The sequence below is a fragment of the Chelonia mydas genome, chromosome 1 (assembly GCF_015237465.2).
Source record: "Chelonia mydas isolate rCheMyd1 chromosome 1, rCheMyd1.pri.v2, whole genome shotgun sequence".
Lineage (NCBI taxonomy): Eukaryota > Metazoa > Chordata > Testudines > Cheloniidae > Chelonia > Chelonia mydas.
In genome coordinates, this window is record NC_057849.1 from 203,154,450 (window position 1) to 203,177,574 (window position 23,125).

The 23,125-nt window shown below is 43.9% G+C and overlaps 1 protein-coding gene across 4 annotated transcripts in view; it reads right to left on the reverse strand.

The window, feature by feature from the left end:
* USF3 (upstream transcription factor family member 3) overlaps positions 1 to 23,125 on the reverse strand; it is a 95,048-nt gene that overhangs the window by 39,933 nt on the left and 31,990 nt on the right. For 2 of the 4 annotated variants that reach the window (XM_037909948.2, XM_043538765.1), the window contains 3 exons: positions 21,248 to 21,367; positions 18,460 to 18,524; positions 7,702 to 7,730 (listed from right to left, as the gene is read on the reverse strand). In XM_037909948.2, coding sequence (XP_037765876.1) covers positions 7,702 to 7,730; positions 18,460 to 18,506 — 76 coding nt within the window. In that variant the 5' untranslated portion in view covers positions 18,507 to 18,524; positions 21,248 to 21,367. Of the gene's footprint in view, positions 1 to 766; positions 1,573 to 7,701; positions 7,731 to 18,459; positions 18,525 to 21,247; positions 21,368 to 23,125 lie in introns of those variants that run through there. The other 2 variants (XM_037909964.2, XM_037909970.2) reach the window with 2 other exon arrangements.

The window sequence follows — 23,125 nt, forward strand, 5'->3', positions numbered from 1 at the left end:
AATTTTCCACAGGGGTGGGCAGATGAGACATGCACTGCTACAGACTAGGGACCGAGCAGCTAGGCAGCAGTTCTGCAGAAAAGGACCTAGAGGTTACAGTGGACAAGACACTGGATATGACTCAACAGTGTGCCCTTTTTGCCAAGAAGGCTAATGGCATTTTGGGCTGTATAAGTAGGAGCATAGTTAGCAGATCGAGGGATGTGATCATTCCCCTCTATTCGACATTGGTGAGGCCTCATCTGGAATAGTGTCCAGTTTTGGGCCTCATACTACAAGGATGTGGAAAAATTGGGAAGAGTCCAGTGCAGGGCAACAAAAATGATTAGGGGGCTGGAGCACATGATTTATGAGGAGAGGCTGAACGAACTGGGATTATTTAGTCTGCAGAAGAGAAAAATGAGGGGGGATTTGATAGCTGCTTTCAACTACCTGAAAGAGGGTTCCAAAGAGGATGGATCAAGACTGTTCTCAGTGGTACCAGATGATAGAACAAGGAGTAATGGTCTCAAGTTGCAATGGGGGAGGTTTAAGTTGGATATTAGGAAAAACTTTTTCACTAGGAGGGTGGTGAAGCATTGGAATGGGTTACCTAGGGAGGTGGTGGTGGAATCTCCTTCCTTAGAGGATTTTAAGGTCAGGCTTGATTTAGTTGGGGATTGGTCCTGCTTTGAGCAGGGGGTTGGACTAGATGACCTCCTGAGGTCCCTTCCAACCCTGATATTCTATGGTTCTATGAGATCACATGGCAGCCATTTTTGAGCAGCCAGATACCAGGGAAATAAGAAGAGCACTGCAAGGCGTGCTGCGTATCTGCAAGACTTTGAAAAGCTGTTTCAGTAATGAGTCACAGTTATGTGAGCTGCTTGTCCTCATTGTGCTTTCCCAAACCTTCATCTGGCTTGTATCACTGTCCCCGTAAAGCGAACCCCCTGCTTCTACTCAGTAAAGAACTTTTATTCCTCAAATCCATTTACTTTATTTAACAAACATAAGTGAAGAGGGAGAGCTGAAAGAAAAGTTAACCTTGGGGAAAAGGGGTTGTAAAGTTGGAATGGGAGAAACATTTTCATCTGTGTAACATAACACCGCATTCCAGACCATGAAAGGTCTGTGAATAGGCACCTTCTGCTCCTTGTACCCTTCCCCCGCCCCGAGTTAAGTGAAAGGGATAATGGACTTTTCGCCCACACCTCATGGAATGCTTGTGGGAGGGTGATTCTGTGCCAGGCGATGCTGGCTGGCTGTCCACCAGCGTCTGCAGAGGGACTCTACCCTCCTGCTTCTGTTCCTGCAGTTCAACCCAATGCCTCAACATGTCTGCTTGGTCCCTCATAATCCAAAGCATCTCATCTTGTGCTGCATGCTCTCGCTCATTGGAAGCTTTCCTGCTCTCCGTGTCCATGTCTAACTTCTCGGACAGTGAAATCCTCCATGTTCTCAGCTCTGCATCAGTTGTCCCGGAGGTGTTCATTATCTTGGTGAACATATATTCCTGCATTCTTTGTCCTCTTCTAATCAGCGAAAGGCTGCTTTCAGGTGTTGATGACCCGCTGAAGGACACATTTCCAGCTGTCAGTCAGGGGAAAAAATAAAGGAGCCATTGTACATGAATAAAATGTTTCCATAGCAAGGCCATTTTCATAAAAAACAAACAAAAAAACCCCCCACCCTTATTACACTAGGTGCAAGCCATAACAATCAGAATCCATAACCGTTCACTGTGCTGTTTTGCTGCTCCAGCCATGGTGAGTAGGCCCCCCCAGGATCCCTCATATGGTGCCCCAGTCCCCTATCAGCCACTTTAAACTACTTGCCAACCCATGCTGAGCATTGTAAAGTCACATTAGCAGTTGTGTGGTTTGGCAATCCGGAATGGGGGTGGGGTGGGGTCTACATGCCCTTTTTTTCCCATGTAAGAGCACTTTTAATGAAAATTTCCCCCGTTTCCCCTAGGCACCCCAATGTGATATCAATTTTCTGAGGGTAATAGAGGCGGAAAGGAAGGAGATGTAACAAGCGTCTGGGAATAGACCTGGTCCTTATGCTGCTATGCTGTGTACCGCAATGATACCAGCAGAATTACTTCAGGAGTTGTGTGGGAAAGTGTCCTACCATGGTGGAAGAAATAAGACTGCCCTGCCCAGAAACCTTCTGCAAAGCATTGCAGAGTAACTCCATGAAAGTTTCCTAGAGACATCCATGGAGGATTCCTGGGCTATCCCAGTCCACATAAACAGTCTTTTCCAGGGGCCACCGTCTGCGTAGCTGGAGTGGCCTCTTGTAAGCAGAGAGCCACAGCACCTCGTTTTTTCATCACAGTAAACATGCAATACCACCGAATGCGTGTGCCCGCTAAAGTTTAACTGGACTTTCAATTTAAATGTATACTTAGCAGAGGTGCCTTCCCTGGCATCACAGTCAGCCACCATGCTGTCCTGCGACCCAAAGGGCTGCAGGGTTAAAAATATTTCCTGGCTCTCGGGGAGAATGGATCCACCACTCGCCTGTCTCCCATTATCCTCCTCCTCCACCGTATAATCCTCCTTATTGTCCGTAGACTCACACACCCTTGAGGTGTCCACGTTGCTTGTGTGGGTACTGGTAGGGTCACCCCCAAGAACTGCATGCAGCTCGCTGTAGAACCGGCATGTGTGGAGTTCAGCACCAGAACGACTGTTCATCTCCCTTGTCTTCTGGTATGCCTGGCAAAGTTCTTTTATTTTCACAAGGCACTGCTGTGTGTCCCTCGTGTAGCCCTTCTCCCCCATTCCAAGAGCGATCTTTGCATAGATGTCAGCGTTTCTTCTGCTGGATCTGAGCTCTGGCTGCACAGACTCTTCTCCCCACACAGCGATGAGATCCACCACCTCCTGTGCAGATCAGGTTGGAGCGCGTTTGGGTTGTGTAGTCTCCATGATCAGCTGGCACGCTCCCAGTGCTGATCAAACAGGAGATGGGAATTCAAAAGTTCCCGGGGCTTTAACAGGGGAGGGGCTGTTTCCTGTGTACCTAGCTGCAGTACAGCAGAATTGAGAATGATCTCTGGAGCGGTCACAGATGAGCATTGTGGAACACCACCTAGAGGCCAATTAAGTCGAATTACACAATGCTGCGTCCGCATTACCTCGCAGACGGCCCATGAAAATTGAACTAAGCGCTACGCCTCTCGCAGGGGTGGATTACAGAAGTCAATATCAGAGGCGACTTAGGTTGATGTAAAGGACACATACATTAACAGGTCGACTTAAGGCAGCTTCCTTCGACCTAACTCTGTAGTGTAGACCAGGCATCACACACTGTGCAGTCACATTAATATCTGTGCCAAGTGAGAGAAAAGTGGATTTGCTCAGGTGCAGGGTAGTAAGAATTCAGGCCCCATGACTGGAAAACTTCAGCCCAAAGGGTGAAAGTTTTGAAAAAATAAGAGCAACTGAAATCAGGGGCTTAGAATGGCAACACTTTGACAATCTTAAGTATATATGTCACTAATTAGAATACTAGATTACAGAAAGTCTGCTTGGTAACACTTCTTAACCCTTAAGAAATTGGCTAATCTTCTAGCATTCTACATCTGACTAATACTCTGAATTACTATAGCACCTTTCACCTCAGGAGCTGAAAGCTCCCTGCAAACAAATTTCACCACTCTTCTGTAATATGGGGAAAGCAAGGCACAGAAGTGCAGAGACTTGCCCATAGCCACCACAGTAGGACAGTGCCAGAGCTGGGAATAGAAACCAAGACCCCTAATTCCCTCCATCCTGCTCTAAGCACTGAACAACTTCCTTGCGATTTAGGAATGTCACTAGTTACCACTATTCCAGGGAGGAACAGATTCTGACTGCTTGGAGGCAGAACTGGATCAGAACTCTTGGGATAAACTAGTTCAAACATAGAATCATAGGATTCGAAGGGATTGCAAGGGTCATCTAGTCTATCCCCCTACCAAGATGCAGGATTTGTTGCATTTAAGCCATCCAAGACAGATGGGCTACCCAACCTCCTTTTGAAAACTTCCAGTGAAGGAGCTTCCACAACTCCGTAGGTAGCCTGTTCCATTGTCCTACTGTTCTTACAGTTAGGAAGTTTTTCCTGAGATTAAATCTAAATCTCTTTTGCCATAGTTTGAACCCATTGCCTCTTGTCCTGCCCTTTGTGACAAGAGAGAAAAACTATTCTTCATCTTTTTTATGAAAGTCTTTCTAGTATTTGAAGACCACTATCATGTCCCCCTCTTAATCTCCTCTTTTCCAAACTAAACATACCCAGTTCCATCCCTTTCACCATCTTTGTTGCTGGCCAGTTTCTCTATATCCTTTCTATACTTTGTTGACCAAAACTGGACACAGTACTCCAGCTGAGGCCTAACCAGTGCCGAGTAGAGCAGTACTATCACCTCCTGTGACTTGCATGCCATGCCTCTGTTAATGCAACTTAAAATTGCATTTGCTTTTTTTGCAACAGTATTGCAATGCTGACTCACTTTGAGGTTGTGATCCACCACAACTCCCAGATCCTTCTCAGCAGTGCTGCTGCCAAGCCAGTTATCCCCCATTCTGTATTTGTGCATTTGGTTTTTCTTCCCTAAGTGTAACACCTTACATTTGTCTTTGTTGAATTTTCAATAGCCCAGTTCTCCAATTTATCAAGATCCATCGGAATTTTAGCTCTATCCTCCAAAGTGTTAGCAACCCCCTCACCCCCCACCTTTGTGTCATCTGCAAATTTGATCGATATGCTCTCTATTCCTACACACAGATCATCAATAAAGATGTTAAACAGCACTGGATCCAGAACAGTTTGCCGTGGAACCCCACTTGAGACTTCCTTCCAATCTGACATCATTCCATTAATAATTACTCTTTTGTTTGTTGTTGTTTAATCAATTTTGTATTCACTTAATGACAGTTCCACCAAGCCTGCATTTCTAAGTCACGCTGACTGTTCTATAGTTCCCCAGCTCCTCCTTTTCAAGCTGGGCATTATGTTAGCCCTTCTCCAGTCTTTTGGGACCTCTCCTGTCATCCATGAGTTTACAAATATTATTGTCAGTGGCTGCGAAATCTCTTCAGCTAATTCTTTCAATATCCTGAGGTGTATAGCATCCCGCCCTACTGATGTGAATTAATTCAAATTGATCAGATGATCTCGGACATCTTCTTTACTTATCCCCATCTGCATCCCTTCCCCTTTATCATCTATGGTAACTTCCCTAGGCATCCATCCACATGTTATTTTTTTGAGAGAAGACTAAAGCAAATAGGCATTGAGCAGCTCTGCTTTCCTATCATCTTCTGTTACCAGCTCATATTCTCAATTGAACAGCAGACCCACACCATCCCTGACCTTTCTTTTTTGTCTGACATTTTTGAAGAACCTCTTCTTGTTATCTCAAACACTCCTTGCCAGCTGTAACTTTGCCTTGGCTTTCCTGATTTTATCCCTACATGCTTGTGCTATTCCCATGTATATTTCCTTGGTGACATACCCCTCTTTCCATTTTCTGTATAGAATCATAGGACTGGAAGGGACCTCGAGAGGTTTTCTAGTCCAGTCCCCAGCATTCAAGACAGGACTAAATCTGATCTAGACAATCCCTGACAGATGTTTGTATAACCCGCTCTTAAAAATCTCCAATGATGGAGTTTCACAACCTCCCTAGGCAATTTATTCCAGTGCTTAACTACCCTGACAGTTAGAAAGTTTTTCCTAATGTCCATCCTAAACCACACTGGCTGCAATTTAAGCCCATTGCTTCTTGTCCTATCTTCAGAGGCTAAAGAGAACAATTTTTCTCCCTCTTCCTTTTATGTCTTGAAAACTGTTATGTCCCCCCTCAGTTCTCTTCTCCAGACTAAAAAAACCCCAGTTTTTTCCGTCTTCCATTATAAGTCATGTTTTCTAGGTATTTAATAATTTTTGTTGCTCTTTACTGCACTTTCTCCAATTTGTTGATATCTTTCCTGAAATGTGGGGCCCTGAACTACATAAGAATACTCCAGGTGAGGCCTAATCAGTGCAGAGTAGAGCAGAAGAATTACTTCTTGTGTCTTGTTTACAAACACTCCTACTAATACATCCCAGAATGATGTTTGCTTTTTTTGCAACAGTGTTATACTGTTGACTCACATTTAGCTTGTGATCCACTATGAGCCCCAGATCCCTTTCTGCAGTACTCCTTCCTAGGCAGTCATTTCCCATTTTGTATGTGTGCAACTGATTGGTCTGTCCTAAGTGGAGTACTTTGCATTTGTTCTTATTAAATTTCATCCTATTTACTTGAGGCCATTTCTCCAGTTTGCCCGGATCCTTTTGAATTTTAATCCTATCCTCCAAAGCCCTTGCAACCCGCCCTAGGTTGGTTCATCCGCAAACTTGATAAGTGTACTCTCTATGCCATTATCTAAATCACTGATGAAGATATTGAACAGAACCGGACCCAGAACTGATCCCTAGGGGACCCCTCGATATGCCCTTCTACCTTGATTGTGATCTACTGATTACTCTCTCGGAATGGTTTTCCAACCAGTTATACACCCACCTTATAGTAACTCTATCTAGGTTGTAAACAAACTAGGCAAATCAGAGAAGGTCATGCAAGACAGTATCACAGGCTTTACTAAAGTCAAGACTTACCATACCTACCACTTCCCTCCATCCATAAGGCTTGCTACCCCATCAAAGAATGCTATTACATTGGTTTGACACGATTTATTGCTGAAAAATCCATGCTGACTTATTTATCTTCAGTGTATGTATCCCTTTTGGTTTTTAGATAGCTAAAAAGCTCCTTGTGCAGCCACATTGGCCTTCTGTGGTTCTTCTTAACTTCCCTCTGCACTGGAATAGCTTGCTGTTGAGTCTCCAGTACTGTATTACATCTTTTAGGAACTGCCAGCCCCCTTCGATTCTTTTATTCCTAATTGGTCTTTCCATGGGACCATGCCCACTATTTCTCTGAGTTGGTTGAAACCTGCCCCTCCCTGTCCTGTTCTACAGCTGTGAGTTCCCAAACACTGCTTAAGCTGGGAACCAACAGAGAGGAAAGGGCATGTGTTAGGAGATCGGGGGGAATCTCCACAAAGCACAGGTTGGTTCTAAGGAGGATTTCTGGACTCGTGGTGTTCAACGGAATGCAATGGAAGTTTATGCTGTGGAGTAATCCCATCTCAAAATATTTAACCCAAGGCCTCTAAAAGTTAAAATGCATTCTATGTCTTAGATGCCTGCCCCTGATTTCCATATAGTTTATATGTTTATTCCCAAAAATATACTCACACAAAACCAATATCTGCCTTTGCTTATATATTCATTTGTAACTGAATAGAAATTGATTCACTGAGTTTATTAGCAATGAAATGAAAAGCCAAGGTGTCCACAGATGTGTTTGGGAGGAATAAGAGACATGAGGGTCACATTCAGAAAGCCTCTCCTGTTTATTCAAGATATTATTTCTATTATTCTATACATTTTCCATAGGCTAGGCAAACTAAAGGATGGTTACAGCTGTCCATGAAGCAGCCCTGCTTCAGGTGTTCCATATGGGGCTCTGGAGTCTTTTCATGTAATACACTCCAATAAATGGATCCTTCCCCATTCCAAATGCACCAGTCCTTGTACGCTTTCAAGCAGATTGGAGTAAGGAACTCAAAGAGCTGTGCAGCTCAACTCTGAACAGTAAAACACTGTAGTTCCTACCTGCATTGTGTGTCTCCCGGTTTTTCTTTCTGTAATACAAAAGTTCAAAAGAAATTATGTGAAATAAAAAGGGAAAACCTCCACATGAACAATTATTTCTTTTATGTTTTAAAGCAATTTTATTGTTACAGTTAAAAAAATACATTGAATACAAAATTCTGCTTTCTTGGCAAGAATGAATATAGAGAAGAGAGAAATAAAAACCCTCAAAAGTAGTTCTTGATATAGGAATATATTATATTAATGATTTCTGAGAAAAGATCATGAATGTTCAGACTAAACGGATTAGAGTGCAATACTACATGTGCGTTGTGTGTGTACTTGCTACAATTTATACATGTATGGGGCAGGGATGGTTTCTTCCTGTGTGTTTGTACAGCACCTATCACAATGGGGCCCCCTTGCTCACTGGAGTCTTTGGGCACTATCATGATACAAATAAATAAAAACTAATCAGATTTCTGACCAGTGGAAAAGCTCATCTCATGAAAAAGCTGAACTAAACAGAACACTTAATTTTTTGTACATACAGCCATGCTACATGCACAAGTATTTTATTGTTGCCAGAGCTTAATGGAAAAGGCAGAAAAGGAACAAGTTACTTACTTTACAGCAAGTACGGTCCTTTACAATGTTTGTCCACATGGTTCCCACTCTAGGTGCACATGTGCCTTATGTGCACGAGATTCGATTCTTTTGGCCAGCAATGTCTATAGGGCATGCTGGCACCCTGCATGTCCTCTTGCCCCCTACCCAACGGCATAAAGGGCAGAGTGGGCCCAACCACCATTCAATTCCTTCACCAAGATTAAAGGACTCCACATTAACAGGAAAGGAGGGTCATGAGATCAGTGTGCTTGAGCACTTGCTGAGTGCAGCTTCGAGGTAGTAGCTGTTTCTTTTTGATAGAGGGTTTCAGAATCAGACGTACCCTTCATTGATTGCTCCAATAAAAATAATTTCAAACAATCATCTTGGACTTTCTGAGGGTGTTTTGAAAAAGCCCTGCATGTTGAACACTTGTCTGGAAAGGCAAATAAAATATTTAATATTCCCATCATTTAAGGGAATAGCTGCCTCATAAGCAAGACAAGCTTGTCAACCTGCTAGAAAAAAATACAGAAAAATTACTAAATAAATAAATACTAAAGGTAACAAAGAGCTATGGGGTAGCAGTTGGACACTATGGAGGTCCTGTCTCACTGTCATCGGCAGTAAGAAGGAACCAAGTTGCAGTTGAGACTCACTATGCCCTGTACGCCCTCGATTAGAGGCATGAGGCCATGCAGGGTGCATGCACTGCCCCAGACACTTGCAGGCCAAAAGATTCCAATCTTGCATGCACAGGTACATGTGCACCTTGCGTGGGAGCCATATGGACAAATACTTGAAGAAGCACAGCTACTTGTGAGGCAAGGGGGGAAGAAATGCAATGGATCTCAACACTCACTTTTATTAAGCTGCAGGCTGTGGCCTAGCTTAAAGAAGGCCAAGGCCTCAATTCAGGAAAGCACTTAAGCTTGTGTTTAAACATCCTTCCTGAATAAGGACTCCTTTCTGAACCAGAGACCTAACACAAGAACAACTTTTCCCATATCCTTTGCCACCAAATAAATAAGTTTTCTGTTGGGAGAGTAAAAATGAATGCTTACTTGCAGATCTTATTCAAATCTAATTGTTGAGATGATCCTATCAGCTAATCCAGTGCCTGCTCCTGGTCCCACTGAAATCAACAGGAGGACAACACAAGACCTGATCCTCGAGGGTGCGGTCTTTCAGATGACACAAAGCTGACGACCTGGTGAAATTCCATCTTGGGAAATTACATTCTCAGGCCTGCCAAATGCTGTATCTTGTGTGACACTCACACATTTAGCAGATCTGTCATGTCTTCTCCCACAGCTGATAAAATGCTATGCATGAAAAACTCACACACCCTTCCCCTGTCCCCCTCCCAAAAGCTTTTAGCCTATAGAATGTCTACTTAACCTTTCCCACAAGTCCTCCCCACTACTCTTTTCTTGATCACTGTGGACTACACCACCAACCTGCTCGTCACAGACTCCCATAATCTGGGTGTCATCTTCAATTTGGAACTCTCTCTAGGTCCTTACATCCAGGCTATGTCTAAGTCTTGCAGATTCTTTCTGCATAGCATCTCTATTCATCCACACAGCTAAAACTCTCATCCAGGCTCTCATCTCAGTTACTGCAATATTCTTCTCTTTGACTTTGACAAATGCAATCTTGCTCTGCTTATATCCATTAGAATGCTGCTGCAAAGACATGTTTCCTAACTCGTCACTTTGACCATGTTACTCCTCTCTTTGCATCCCTCTTCTCTGTTGTGTCAAACATAAGCTACTTGTCTTCACTTTCAAACCTCTTCTCGACCTATCCCCAACCCACCTATCATCTCTCATTCAAATATCAAAAAGGACAAGGCCTGTCTCCATTGCCTGCTTGTTAAAAAGTACTTTCCTGCTTTCTCCCATGGTGTCACTCAGGTTTGGGAGGAGCTCCCTGCAAACATCTGCAAAACTAAGTCATTCTCCTTAAAACATTCCTTTGCCATGATGCCAACAAAAAAAACTTGAGAACAATTAGGCTGCTGGTACACTGTCTCATTAAAACAAATAAAAGGAAGTTCTTCTTCAAACAGTGCACAGTCAACCTGTGGAACTCCTTGCCAGAGGAGGTTGTGAAGGGTAGGACTATAACAGGGTTTAAAAGAGAACTAGATAAATTCATGGAGGTTAAGTCCATTCATGGCTATTAGCCAGGATGGGTAAGAATGGTGTCCCTACGCTCTGTTTGTCAGAGGGTAGAGATGGATGGCAGGAGAGAGATCACTTGATCATTACCTGTTAGGTTCACTCCCTCTGGGGCACCTGGCATTGGCCACTGTCAGCAGACAGGATACTGGGCTGGATGGATCTTTGGTCTGACCCAGTATGGCCATTCTTATGTTCTTATAGTTTCCTTGTACTCCCCCATCAGTCTGTCTGAAGCCATCTGTTCTTTCTTGTATTATACTTAGATGGTAAGATCACTGGGGAAGGAAGTGTCTCTTTTCTGTGTTTCTACACTGCTTAGCACAATGGGGTCATGGTATGTGTCTGGGGCTCCTAGGTGCTACGATAATACAAGTAAATAATAATAATGAAACACCAGGAAACCACAAGCTCTAGTCCCACCTTTCTCCAGTGGCTGCTGTTAATATTGCTATGAATTTCAAAACCTATATTATGAACCACAAGGCGAAGCAATTGTCATTCACCCACTTCATGGATAAAATACCAGAGAGGTTGTACATGGTAATTTCAACCACAGCAGGGAATAGAATCCAGGCAACTAATATGTTGGGCCTGAATCTGATTTGTTTTGCCACAATGCCTTTCAGAATGACTGTGCCATCCAATGAAGTGAGCTGTAGCTCACGAAAGCTTATGCTCAAATAAATGTTAGTCTCTAAGGTGCCACAAGTCCTCCTTTTCTTTGTGCCAAATTATGTGCTTCAATATGCTGCCTCTACCACATCCTGAACACATTCTGCTTTCAAGAGCCAGGAACAGAATGCACGAATACCCAGCATTGTAGCACTGCCTCAAGTGGAAGGGGCTTGTATCGTGGATCTGAAGGTCCTGGGTTCAAAGCCTACTCTTGGGGGGAAAATAGTATGTAGTTATGTGATTAAAAACTGTGGGTAACATTTTCAAAAGCATCCACATGACTTAGGTGCCCTAAGTACTATTGACTTTTAATGGACTTAAGCACATTTGAAAATTTTATCTTGTATCCCAAAGCATCATAATTGAAGTGATACAGCTAACCTGAATTCTGGAATTTCCTAGCTTTTCTATGCTGACTTTGCGACCTTAATTTTATCTTCTACCATAAGTTCTTTTAAATGTGTTTTTATATACACATATACATACATATATGTACACACACACAACACACCTATCAAGCTAGTGTGAGGAACCTAGAATAATCATATTTGTTGAAATGATATTAGAGGTGAATGTGGATAATGCATTAATAGTTATTTTATTACTGCATTATTATTAGTAGTATTTTTGTTAATGGAAGCTGTCCCTTCAAGAACAAAATAGAGCAGTTATACAGTGTTTGATGTAGACAAAGCAGTATGTGGGAGATTTTACCTGTGCCCCCACAGAATGGGAGACGGTGCCTGTGCAAGCTCCAAAGAGATCAGAATTTGATTTAACAAACATCTCTCTCCAAAAAACAAGCCTCATTCTTGAAGGGTAGCACTTACTTGGGGACTGGATACCTCAGTGTATTGCTAAGGAACTACAGAGCCTTTCACCAGTTTGAAACCAGCCTAGCTCAGTAGTAATTAAAAGTTGTTCCCATCTAATGGATATTTAGTGGCCCCCTATGTGAGTCTAATGTGACTCCTATGTGAGTTAACCCCTATGTGAGTTAATCCACATCAAAACCCACCACCACATATGGCACTAATTGGCAGACTTAGACTAGAATCCAAGAATTGTATGGGCCACAGAGACTAAATTACCCCTTTTATCTCTAGAGGAAGCTACCGCTAGACCAGGGTTGGGGCATGCTTAGCAGGGTAGTATATGTGAGAAAGAGAAGGTCACACCCTGTGCAGTAACTGAGGTTCTTTGAACTGTGTCCCACTATGGCTGCTCCACAGTAGGTGCAGCAGCGCCCCTTATGCCTGGGATCGGAAATCTTTGGTAGCGTGCCCACTGGACCACAAATGTGCTCCTGCTCATCTCACGCTGGGATCTATATATAGCGCTGTGCGGACCAACTGCCCTCAGTTCCTTCTCTACTGCAAAGCTTATCTTTCAGCTCTGAAGCAGAGGGGAGGAGGGTGGGTAGTGGAGCACTCATAGGGACACACATCTCAAAGAACATCAATTACTGCACTGGGTGAGTAACCTTCTCTTCTTCTTCTTCTTCTCCTCATGTCCCTGTGGGTGCTCCACTATAGGTGACTGTAAAGCAGTGCCCCTAGTTGGAAGGCTTGCGCTTCGGAGCGGAGTTTAGTGCAGATGACAGGACAATGTGTCCTAGCAGGGCAGCTGATGCTGCATAGTAATTGCGCAGTGATGGCTAAAAGTGTCTATGGAGGCCCAGGTGGTTGCTTTGCAAATGTTAATAATTGGGATATTGTTGAGAAAGGCAATCGAGTTGGAGAGAGAGTGGGTAGAATGTGCTCAAGTTCCAGGAGGAGACTGTTGATTGTGTAGTTGGTTGAAAAAGTGTATACATTGGGAGATCTGCTTGGAAAGGCATTGTTTGGATATGGCCTTTCTATCTTTCGACCATTGACAGGAATAAGCATGGCTATTGTGTGAAAGATTTAGTTCTATCCACGTAAAAAGCTAATGCTTGCCTGACATCCAAGGTGCGTAACGTCACCTCCTGCTGGTTGCTATGTGATTCGGGAAGATAGGTTGATTTAAATGGAAGGAAGTTGGTATCTTTGGTAAGAATTTTGGATGTGGACATAATGTGACCTTGTCTTTATGAAAAACTGTGTATGGGGTGTATGCCGTGAGAGTGCCAATTTCTCCTAGCTGTCGAGCCGATCTGATGGTGATGAGAAATGCTGTTTTCATGGATAGATGAATACAAGAGCCATGGGCTCGAACAGCGGTCTGTTGAGGCAGTGCTAGATGAGGCCAGGGTCCCAAACTGGGGTGGGATCTCGTGAGAGTAAAGGTTTTGGAGACCTTTCAAGAATCTCTTCCGGAATGGATGGGTGAAGACAGTGTGGCTGTCTGGGATGGAATGTTGTGATGGAGGCTAAGTGTACATGAATAGAACTTGTGGATAACCCTGATTTTTTAAGATCCAAAATATAGTCCAAAATGAGTAAAATCATGACGTGACTGGTGGTGCCCCAGGATCAGAACCTTGTCCATTTTTGGAGGTAAGTGCGTTGAGTTGCGTCACGTGTGCTATTCAAGAGGACCTCTTTTACTGCCTCTGAACAGGTCACCTCCGAATCCTGAAACCATGGAGGACTCATGCCTTCAGATATAGGGGGATGTGGATTGGGATGGAGGATTTGACCTGCATCCTGTGAGAGAAGGCACGGAGTTGGTCACAGAGTGATCAGAGGACATATACCTCCTTTGTATGATGGTGAGTATACCAAATCGGACGTAGACATGTTGGAGTTGTAAGGATGACTCGGGCTCGGTCCCCCTGTATCTTGTGAAGCACTCTGAACAAGAGGGGAATGGTTGGGATGGCATAAAGTAGTGGGGCATCCCACATAATTAGAAACGCATCTCACAGGCACCTGAGGGCATAGGCCTGCTCTTTAGCAGAATTGAGGGCATCTGACATTCTCCGTTGTGGCAAAGAAATCTATGGTTGGGAATCCTCAGCAGCTGAATATGTGGTGTAGGGTTTTTGTATCTAGCTTCCACTTGTCGTCTTGGAAGAATTTCCTGCTCATTGAGTCTGCCAAAGCGTTCTGGTGTCCAGGGAAGTATGCAGCTGAAATGCTGATGTTGTGTTGGAAATATTTCCATAATTTCAGGGCTTCCAAGCATAGGGAGTGGGACCTTGCTCCACCTTGTCTGGTAATGTAGAACATGCAGGCCATATTGTCCGTCATATTTCATACAGTGCGATGTCTGATCAGTGGTAGAAAATGCCAGCAGGCCTTGTGGACTGCCTATCGCTCTAGAAGATTGATGTGTAGGGGGGATTCCACTAGGGACCACCTGCCCTGCACTATATGGGTGAGAAGGTGTGCTCCCCAACTAATTAGGGAGGTGTCAGTTGTTAGTATCAGGGATGGTACTGGTTGAAGGAAAGGGACCCTGACACAAACGTTTTTGGGTTCTGTCTACCAGAGTAGTGAGCCACTGACCTTGATATGCATGGACAGGAATTTGTGAAGACTGTGCCTCTGAGGTACATAGACAGTGCGTAGCCACACCTGGAGACAGCACACATGCAACCTGGCATGCTTTACCACAAATATGGCTGCTACCATGTGGCCGAGCAGCTGGAGACACATACTGGCAGAGATCTGGGGACAGGTTCTCAGTGTGGACACGAGGTCGACTATTCCTGAAAATCTGAGCTGGGAGGAAGGCTCTGGCTTGTATCACATCCAAGTGTGCCCCAATAAACTCCAGGTGTTGTACAGGTGACAGTGTCAATTTTTGTATGTTTATATGGAGGCAGAGATTTGAGAAAAGGTTCATTGTCTGCCGTACGGCATGAACTGAGTCAGGTTTGGATGAAGCCTTGAGGAGACAGTGATCTAAGTATGGGAATATGACAATGCCTTGTTTGCGTAGGTAGGCTGCCACTTCTGCAAGGACTTTGGAGAAGACTCACGAGGCTGTAAAAAGTCCAAAGGGAAGTACCCTGTACTGGTCATGAATGGTCCCCATGATGAATCTGAGGAACCATCTGGTGATGTGAAAAACCAGTTCCCCTGTTCCAGTGCTGGGATAATGATGGATAGCGTAATCATCTTGAAGCTTTGCAGTTTGACGAATCTGTTGAGATTTCATAGGTCTAGGATTGGTCTCCGCCCACTGGATTTCTTTTGGATCAGAAAATAATGGGAATAAAAACCCTTCCCTCTGTGTTGGGATGGGACTGATTCTATGGCTCCCATTTGCAGATGGTTTATTTCTTCTTGTGGAAGGTGCTCATAAGAAGAGTCCCAGAAGAGGGACGGAGAGGCGGGGTGGGCAGGTGAGATAGATAGGAATGGGATGCAGTATTCTTTGTTGATGATTTCTAGGCCCCACTTGTCCAAAGTGATTTGCCGCCACGATGGTTAGAAAGTAGCTAAGTGGTCACCAAACTGGTGGTTATTGAAAATGGTTGCCATGACCGGAACAGAGGGAGGTTTCTCAGGGCGTAGACCAAATCTTCAAAATTGTTGTTTGGACATGGGTGTAAGAGAGGTAGCCCCTTGAGTTGTCTATTGTCTGCACTTTGTTGGGGGCCTCTGATGTCTTTGCTGTGAGTCATACCGCCAATGGAGGAGTGAAAGGTGGAGGTTGGGACCTCGTGGCATGTTGGCATTTCCGCTGACGTCTCTTTGGTGCTGGCGTATATATGCCGAAAGAGCAGAGAGTCGCTCGAGAGTCCTTTAGGAAACGTAGGGACTCATCCGTGCACATAGCTTGGAGCCTTCAAAGGATAGGTCCTCAACAGTGGTTTGCACTTCCTTGGGGACTCTGGAGAGGTGCAGTCATGATGCTCAGTCTCATCACTACGGCTATCCTGATAGAACAGGCAGCTGTACCAGTGGCGTCTAAGGAGGCTTTTAAGGCCATACGGGCCAACTGGTGTCCTTCAGACACAAGTGGCTGGAGTTGCTCCTTCTTGTCGTCGGGAAGATCCTGGCAGAAATCCTGTATCTTAGAATAGTTTATGTAACTGTATTTGGCCATGGGAGCCTCATAATTAGAGATATGAAACTGCGCATGACAGAGGAATAAGCCTTGCGACCAAACAGGTCTAGTCGCTTCCAGTCCCTGTTGTAAGGGGTTGAACTTAGGTGGTATTGGTGCCCTTTTTCATGTACTGCATTGTCAACCAGGGAGTTTGGAGTAGGGTGGGAAAAATAAATTCCATGTCCTTAGCAGGGACATAATATTTTTTGTCTGGCCGCTTGCAAGTTGGCGGGATGAAAGCTAGGGTCTGCCAGAGCACCTTGGCTGCGTCCAAGAGGGCCTCATTGATAGGGAGAGCTATCTTTGCTGTTGCTCTTTCACTTCCTCCAGAGGGATCTGGAGGGAGTCCACGATCCTATGGAACAGCTCTTAGAAATGTTTGAGATCGTCTGCTGATGTAGGGGATGGAGGCACGATTTCCTCCTCTCCCCTCAGTGAGGCTAAGTGGAGGGTTGGTGTAACCTCCTCTTGTTCATCTTCCTATTCCTCCACAGGTAGTGGATCAGCCTTTGGTGGTAGAGGGACGGATGACGATGATGAGCATAGATGTCTGCAGCTCTATTCTATGGAAGCTTTGAAAACTGTGCTCTGTACATAGCCCATGGATCCCAATGTGGAGGGACTGGCACATGGGACTGCAGCCATGGGGTCCATACCAGTGCCCTGGTTCGGTTCCGGTTTCAGAGTAGTGAGGATGTGTAGAGGATGCTTTCTGTGGATGTCCCGAATCTGATGGGGGGGGGGGGACGGGGACGGAGTATTCCTCCTCCTCTTCCTTGCTAGGGAAATGTGGTGCCATCCTCGGAGGGGAAAGAGAGTAGTACTATGACTCCAGAGAAGAAACATGAGGTGGAGGGAGCTCGCCTCTGAGTAGCGGTGACTCAGGCATGTCAGATACCATCAGATTTTTAGGGTATCTGAACTCCTGTGGAGGAGGGAGGAGCATCATCCTGTCAGTGCAGAGGGGAGGGTGCATTCTCTGGAACAGCCAGCAGATGGAATAGAAGGCTTACTCAGTGCCGAAGTCTTGCCTGGTGCGGAGGGTCTTGTCAGTTCTGGATATTGTATCAGTGCCGAGGGCTTGCTCAGTGCCACGGGTTTGGTCCAAGCCACAGGTTATATCTGTGCCAAGGGCTTGCTTGGTGCTGCAGGTCTGGCTGGTGCCAATAGAGATGTCAGTGCTGACGATTTTGTCAGTGCCGAAGTGTCTGAAGTTGATTTGGCTGGGGAAGTTGGTACCATTTTTGAAGGTCTCATACTGCGCTCCTTGGTGCCAAGAGACACTGCAGTGGCCTGTGGGCCTGCCTATTTAGGATCCTTAGGCTTCTTCTTAGTGCCAGTACCGAAGGCACTCAGGTGGTCACAGGAGCTATGTCTCCCCCCTGAAGATGTCAAGGCTACTTACCTCACAGGGGATGGTGTTCTACCAGACAATTCCTTACAGGGTGATGTGGCAACCCGTTTCTTCCCATCTGAGCGAAAGAGGATTTTATCTTGGAAGGACGTGACAAGGGGGGGTCAGCTGATGATCTAGTCGAGCAGGCAAAGTGTCTGGACCTCTCCATGAGGAGAAGTGTCAGCCAGATGTCTCAGTCTTTTCAGGCCCTAGCCGTCAAGTTGTGATAATGAGTTCACTTTTGTGTGACATGTTCTTCACTGAGGCAGTGGATGCACTGTGGGTGCCCATCATTGACAGGGATGGTTTCATGGCATGAAAGGCATCTTCTAAACCCAGGTATAAGTACGAGGGAAAGAGCTTTCCGGTAGGGAAGGGCAGGTAGCGGGAAAAACATATTCTAAGCTAAGTACTAATACGGAGGGAAGAAAGAGGAAGAAATTTTTTTTGTTTGTTTTTCTTTTTTACGGGAAGAGGACAATTAAAGGAAACTACTAATTACTATGCTAAACAGGTAAGGGTACTATCTAAAGACTCAGAGGATAGAAAGGCTCTGCTATAGATTCCATCCCAGACCAAAGGCGGTTGGAAAGAAGAGAGTGGTTGGACCACAGAGAGCTATATATAGATCCCACTCACGACGCAAGACAGGGAGGAACACATGTGTGGTCCAACAGACAATGCTACCAAAGATCTCCAATCCCAGATGCAGGGGGTACTGCTGCACCTACAGTGGAGTAGCCATAGGGACATCAATCAAAGAAGAACTTGTCTGTCTGCTGCCCTGTAGATAATCAGAGGCCTTCACTTATGTTGCCAAGATACGCTTGCCTTGGACAGACTGCCTAGCAGTACAGCAGACAGAGGCTCTATAGAGTTTTCAGCTGGCCAACACGTGCCAGTCAATTGGCCACAGATACTTACCGGTGCTGCTTCTTCATAGGAGTCTCATTCTCTGTCATCTCTGGCATGGTTTCAGACAGAAGGGCCTGAAGAGGAATGGGCAAAAGAATGAGCAAATACAGATCTCTCCAGAACTCTATTAGCACAAAAAAGTGTCAGCTTGATCTTTAACATTTCAGCTATAAGTGCAAGATCTATTTGAATGAGCCAAGACGTCCAGCACCTTGATTTAGCACATCTTTAGGCAAGAGCACATCAAAAGAGTAAGTGCGATCCCTGTAGTGCACTCTTGCTATATGTATTGAACAAATTTCCATTCCTTGAGTGTGGCTTTAAAAAAAAAAAAAAAAAAAAAAAAAAGGTTTCCCATCTGTTCAGGGAAGCAACTAAGAAAGTTACACCACTTGATTGGGGGTGGATGTTTCAATTTTTCATGAGATAATCACAGAAGATATGATGAAACTGGACAGTCTTTCATTCTAATATGCGTACAGTTCCCAGTTTTGAATAAAGCAAATAATTGCTGAGCAAAGTAACAAACTAGATTGAGAGTATTTTATTCAATAAAAAGTATAACAGTGGCAATGTGGTTTTTCTTGTCAGCTCTTGTTTTTGTACAGATGATATATAAAAGCTCTTTATCTAGGTTTCTTGGTTTAGTCTACTAACTAACTATCAGACTCCTTTTGGGCATTACTGTGGCAAATATACAGAGCTGAGCCCTGGTATAATTAGACCAAAAAACAAACAAACCCCACATCAATATACAGTTAAGATTGCTACAAATAATATACCATGGTCTCAAAAACATAAAAGTCAGTAAAAACAAAGTTAAAATATGACTACATTTTCCGATGCACAACATGACTTTACATATAACCTTTCCAAAGATTAAATACAAGCTGTGCAGTTTGTAATAAGACCATTAAAAATGTTAAGATGACACGATAGTAGGGTTACATGAATTTGAAGATGAAGTTATGCCAATGATGGCTATTTTATTTATATACATTATGTAAAATCTCTAAAAATCTTTCCTCTCCATAATGGGGTGGGTGGGTGGGTGGTTCTGCGCGCGCGCGCCATTATGGAGAAGATAGATTTTAGAGATTGTACATAATGTGGAATGTGCTGTAGATGCCAGGAAGATTATTTCTTACAGAATTTTTTGTAACGTTCTTTATTCTAAAAACTCAAATATGTTTTATGTATGTTTCTGTGTTTGTATGCAGGGATGTTTCTACTGATCTTGTAATGAAGTGGAGATGACAAAATGTATTCACAACTACGTTATCAATCAATTAAAATAATTCTTAGCTATCAATTAGCTTCCAGTACCTAGACTCTATTTACATTCAATTCTAAAAAAAACTGGATAGGGAATTTCCCCAGACCTCTGTTCACCCACTTTAAACCCTACCCAAGAGTCTGTGGTGCAATTACATTCTCTCTGAAAAAGACAAGAACAACTCTCTTTCAGGCTCATCAACATTGCCTCTTAGGGATTTTCTATACACAAACTGGAACCAATATAACCATTTAGAGTTAAGTCAATTTTTTACTGACTTAAATCAAAATTTGGGACTCTTAATCTGAAATAAGAGTCTACATGCAGACTTGCACCAAAATAACCAAAAGGTGTGGCTTACAACCAGTTTAGTTATTTTGATTACAGGTTCTGCAAAAACAAGCCCTTAGTTAGCTTGAAGGATCACTATGAAGAAATGCAATACACACATGCCAACATGCAGGAAAACAGCACTCTGCTCCATACAGTGAGAGAGTTGTTGCGGATTCAACAGCAGTAAATCTTCTATGTCCCCTTCAAAAGAACCAACACAAAGCCAACTGTCTACTCACAGGATCACAGCTGCAGAATCAGTCATGATCAGTCAGATTCATGATCTGAATAGGACTTTTCAAAATTCCTTGACCATGAAAAAAATTACTGTGCAAGGAATCTGGGTGACCTGGGGTGTTGAAAACAACCAAATACAATAAATGGGCCAGACCGTGTTTCCCCTTGATATATACTGTTGAAGGTGGGTTCAACCATCTTCACAGCATTGTTCTCCCTGAACCAGATGAAGTGCAGACCCCTGAACTCTCTACACAGTTCAGGGGTCTGCACTTGGGGAAGGGCAGAGTCTTGGCAGGAGGAGTGAATAGGTTGTAATACGCAAACACATTTAAATTAATTTCAACAATTTTTAAATTTAAGACACTCTTCTGGAGTTTGTGTGTCTCAATCAACACTTGGAGAGAGCATGGAAACCCATAAAGCGAAAAAAACTAGATATCAGAGTGAAACACCAAACAGGTATGCACTGACCAAGTAGAGGGACATGCAAAAAAGTCAACTGAAAAAATACCGAAAAGTCAACTACATTTTTAAAAAGCATTTCATTTAAAATAAGAAAAACAACCTTTTAACTGTATCTTTTTATGCTGTCATTTTCCTGGTAGGTGATAAAAATCCCTTACCAGCTGCACTATGGCCCCAAATGAGCAAGATACTTAAGGAGATGAACAGTCCCTCTGCTTCAGAATTTGGCACATGCTTGAATACCTTGCTGACCTCTATCACTATATTTGGTTACTTTACACCCTCTTTGTTGGGCTTCATCCCCTTTTTTATATTAGTCAAAAAACTGGCCTCTAAAGGAGAAAGCAGTATGTTAACAAAAGGGTATTTGAGATGGATTTAGAAAGCAATGTGTGAAGCCCAGAAAATGGTATCCCATATTATCAACTGGGTATGGTATCCAGTAGATCTTTGGGTTTTGCTAACATCCTTTCACCCACCAACCTGTAGCTGGAATTCTTCACATGAATTCTCAGACTCCTCCCAGCTTCACCTCACATCAGTTTCTGATCCAGACACATCAGGTTCCACTGGCAGACTTCTTATGTTTAACTTTTTTTGTTACTATACAGGAGAAAAAAAGAAAAAGAAAAGATTATATTAAATTTGGCCACCAGGAAATGTTTTATGTTTCTGTAACTTGACCCTGATGATACTGATGTTGCAAGTCAGCCATCTAAAGAACGCCAAAGTTTAGAACTGTGTATATGAGAGAATTGCGGGTGGCATACAGAAATGAAGTTTGGAATCTAAGCCTCTGATGTCCTAAATAGTTGACTGAACAAGAGACCTATGCTTATCAAGTCAACCAAGAAAAACAGATTCTAGCTCTGAAAGTTGTACATCTCTAACATTCTTTCCCTGAGCATGAGATTGATACAGGGAATATCACCATCCTGTGGAGGAAAAAAAAAAACAACAAAACAAAACTTGAGATCACATCTAGTTGGAGATACTGAAGATCCAATTCTGCAAAATTCCATATACCTTCAACTCCTCAGTCAGACTTGATGGTGCTCAGAGCTTCACAAAAAGTTGTACCCTTAATCACCTTTAAATCAAGTTTCCACAGTGTCACCAGAGCCCAACTGATATTATACAGCACCCAACTCCAGGCCATTTAAAATACAGGCATCAAATGACTTTCCTATCCCAAATATCTGAGCACGTCACACCCTCTTTGAATACCTCCTCTGGCTTCCCCTTCTCCATTTATTGTATGAGCTCTTCCTATTATCAAGATTCTGCTTGAGAACATTCTGCCCGTAATTTGAGAAGAATCCAGCTTTAAAATTCTTCCACAGAAGCTGAAAAGTGTTTTAGTTATATAAAACACTTGTGGCTGGCCCATGTCAGATGACTCTGGCTTGCGGGGCTTGGACTGCAGGGCTATACAATTGCAGTGTAGACAACTGGGCTCAGGCTGAAGCCAAGGCATCCTATAGCCTGGGCTGCAGCCCAAGCCTGAACATCTACACAGCAATTTTATAGCCCTGCAGTCCAGGCCCTGTGAGCCCAAGTCAGCTGACATGGGCTAGCTACAGATGCTTTATTGAAGCAGACACATATATTAGAGTAAGAGTTTGGAAGTCTGAGGGTATTTCCCTAATGTTAATGTTTTTTCTAAGGCCTGGTCTACACTACAAACTTAGGTCGGCATAAGCTGCATTAATTCGATCTAATAATGTATATAGCTACACTATCGAGTCCCTTTCGCTGACCTAAGTGGCTGTAAAGTCGACTTCTGTACTCCACCTCCGCAAGAGGCACTTAAGTCGACATCCACGGGTCAACATGAGGATAGTGTAAACACTGCTTTGTGTAATTCGAATGAATTAGTCTCTAGGAGGTCTCTCACAGTGCTCCACTGTGACCGCTCTGGAGAGCGCTTTCAACTCCACTGCACATCAGGCATGTACACAGGAGGTGAACAGTCGTTCTGGTTCTGCTCCACAGACATGCTACTTTTATGAGGAGCTGCATGTGATTCTTGGCGGCGATCCCACCATTACCCCAAAACGCTCCATGGATGTTTCCCAGGAGCCCCAGGCATCCTTGAGCAACAACCAGGAGGACACTGTTGATGAGGAAGAGGAGGAGAACGTAAGGCAGGCAAGTGGAGGATCTATTCTCCCCGACAGCCAAGAACTGTTTTAACCCTTGAGCCCATCGCTTCACAGGACCAGTTGGCGGCGGAGCGTGATGCAGCGGAAGGGAGTTCTGGTGAATACACATTTCCAGTCAAACTGTACGGGTTACATGCTATTATTTTTTATGTTTAATCTGAACAAAAAAGTAGGTATCCTGGGTATCGGTGGCTAC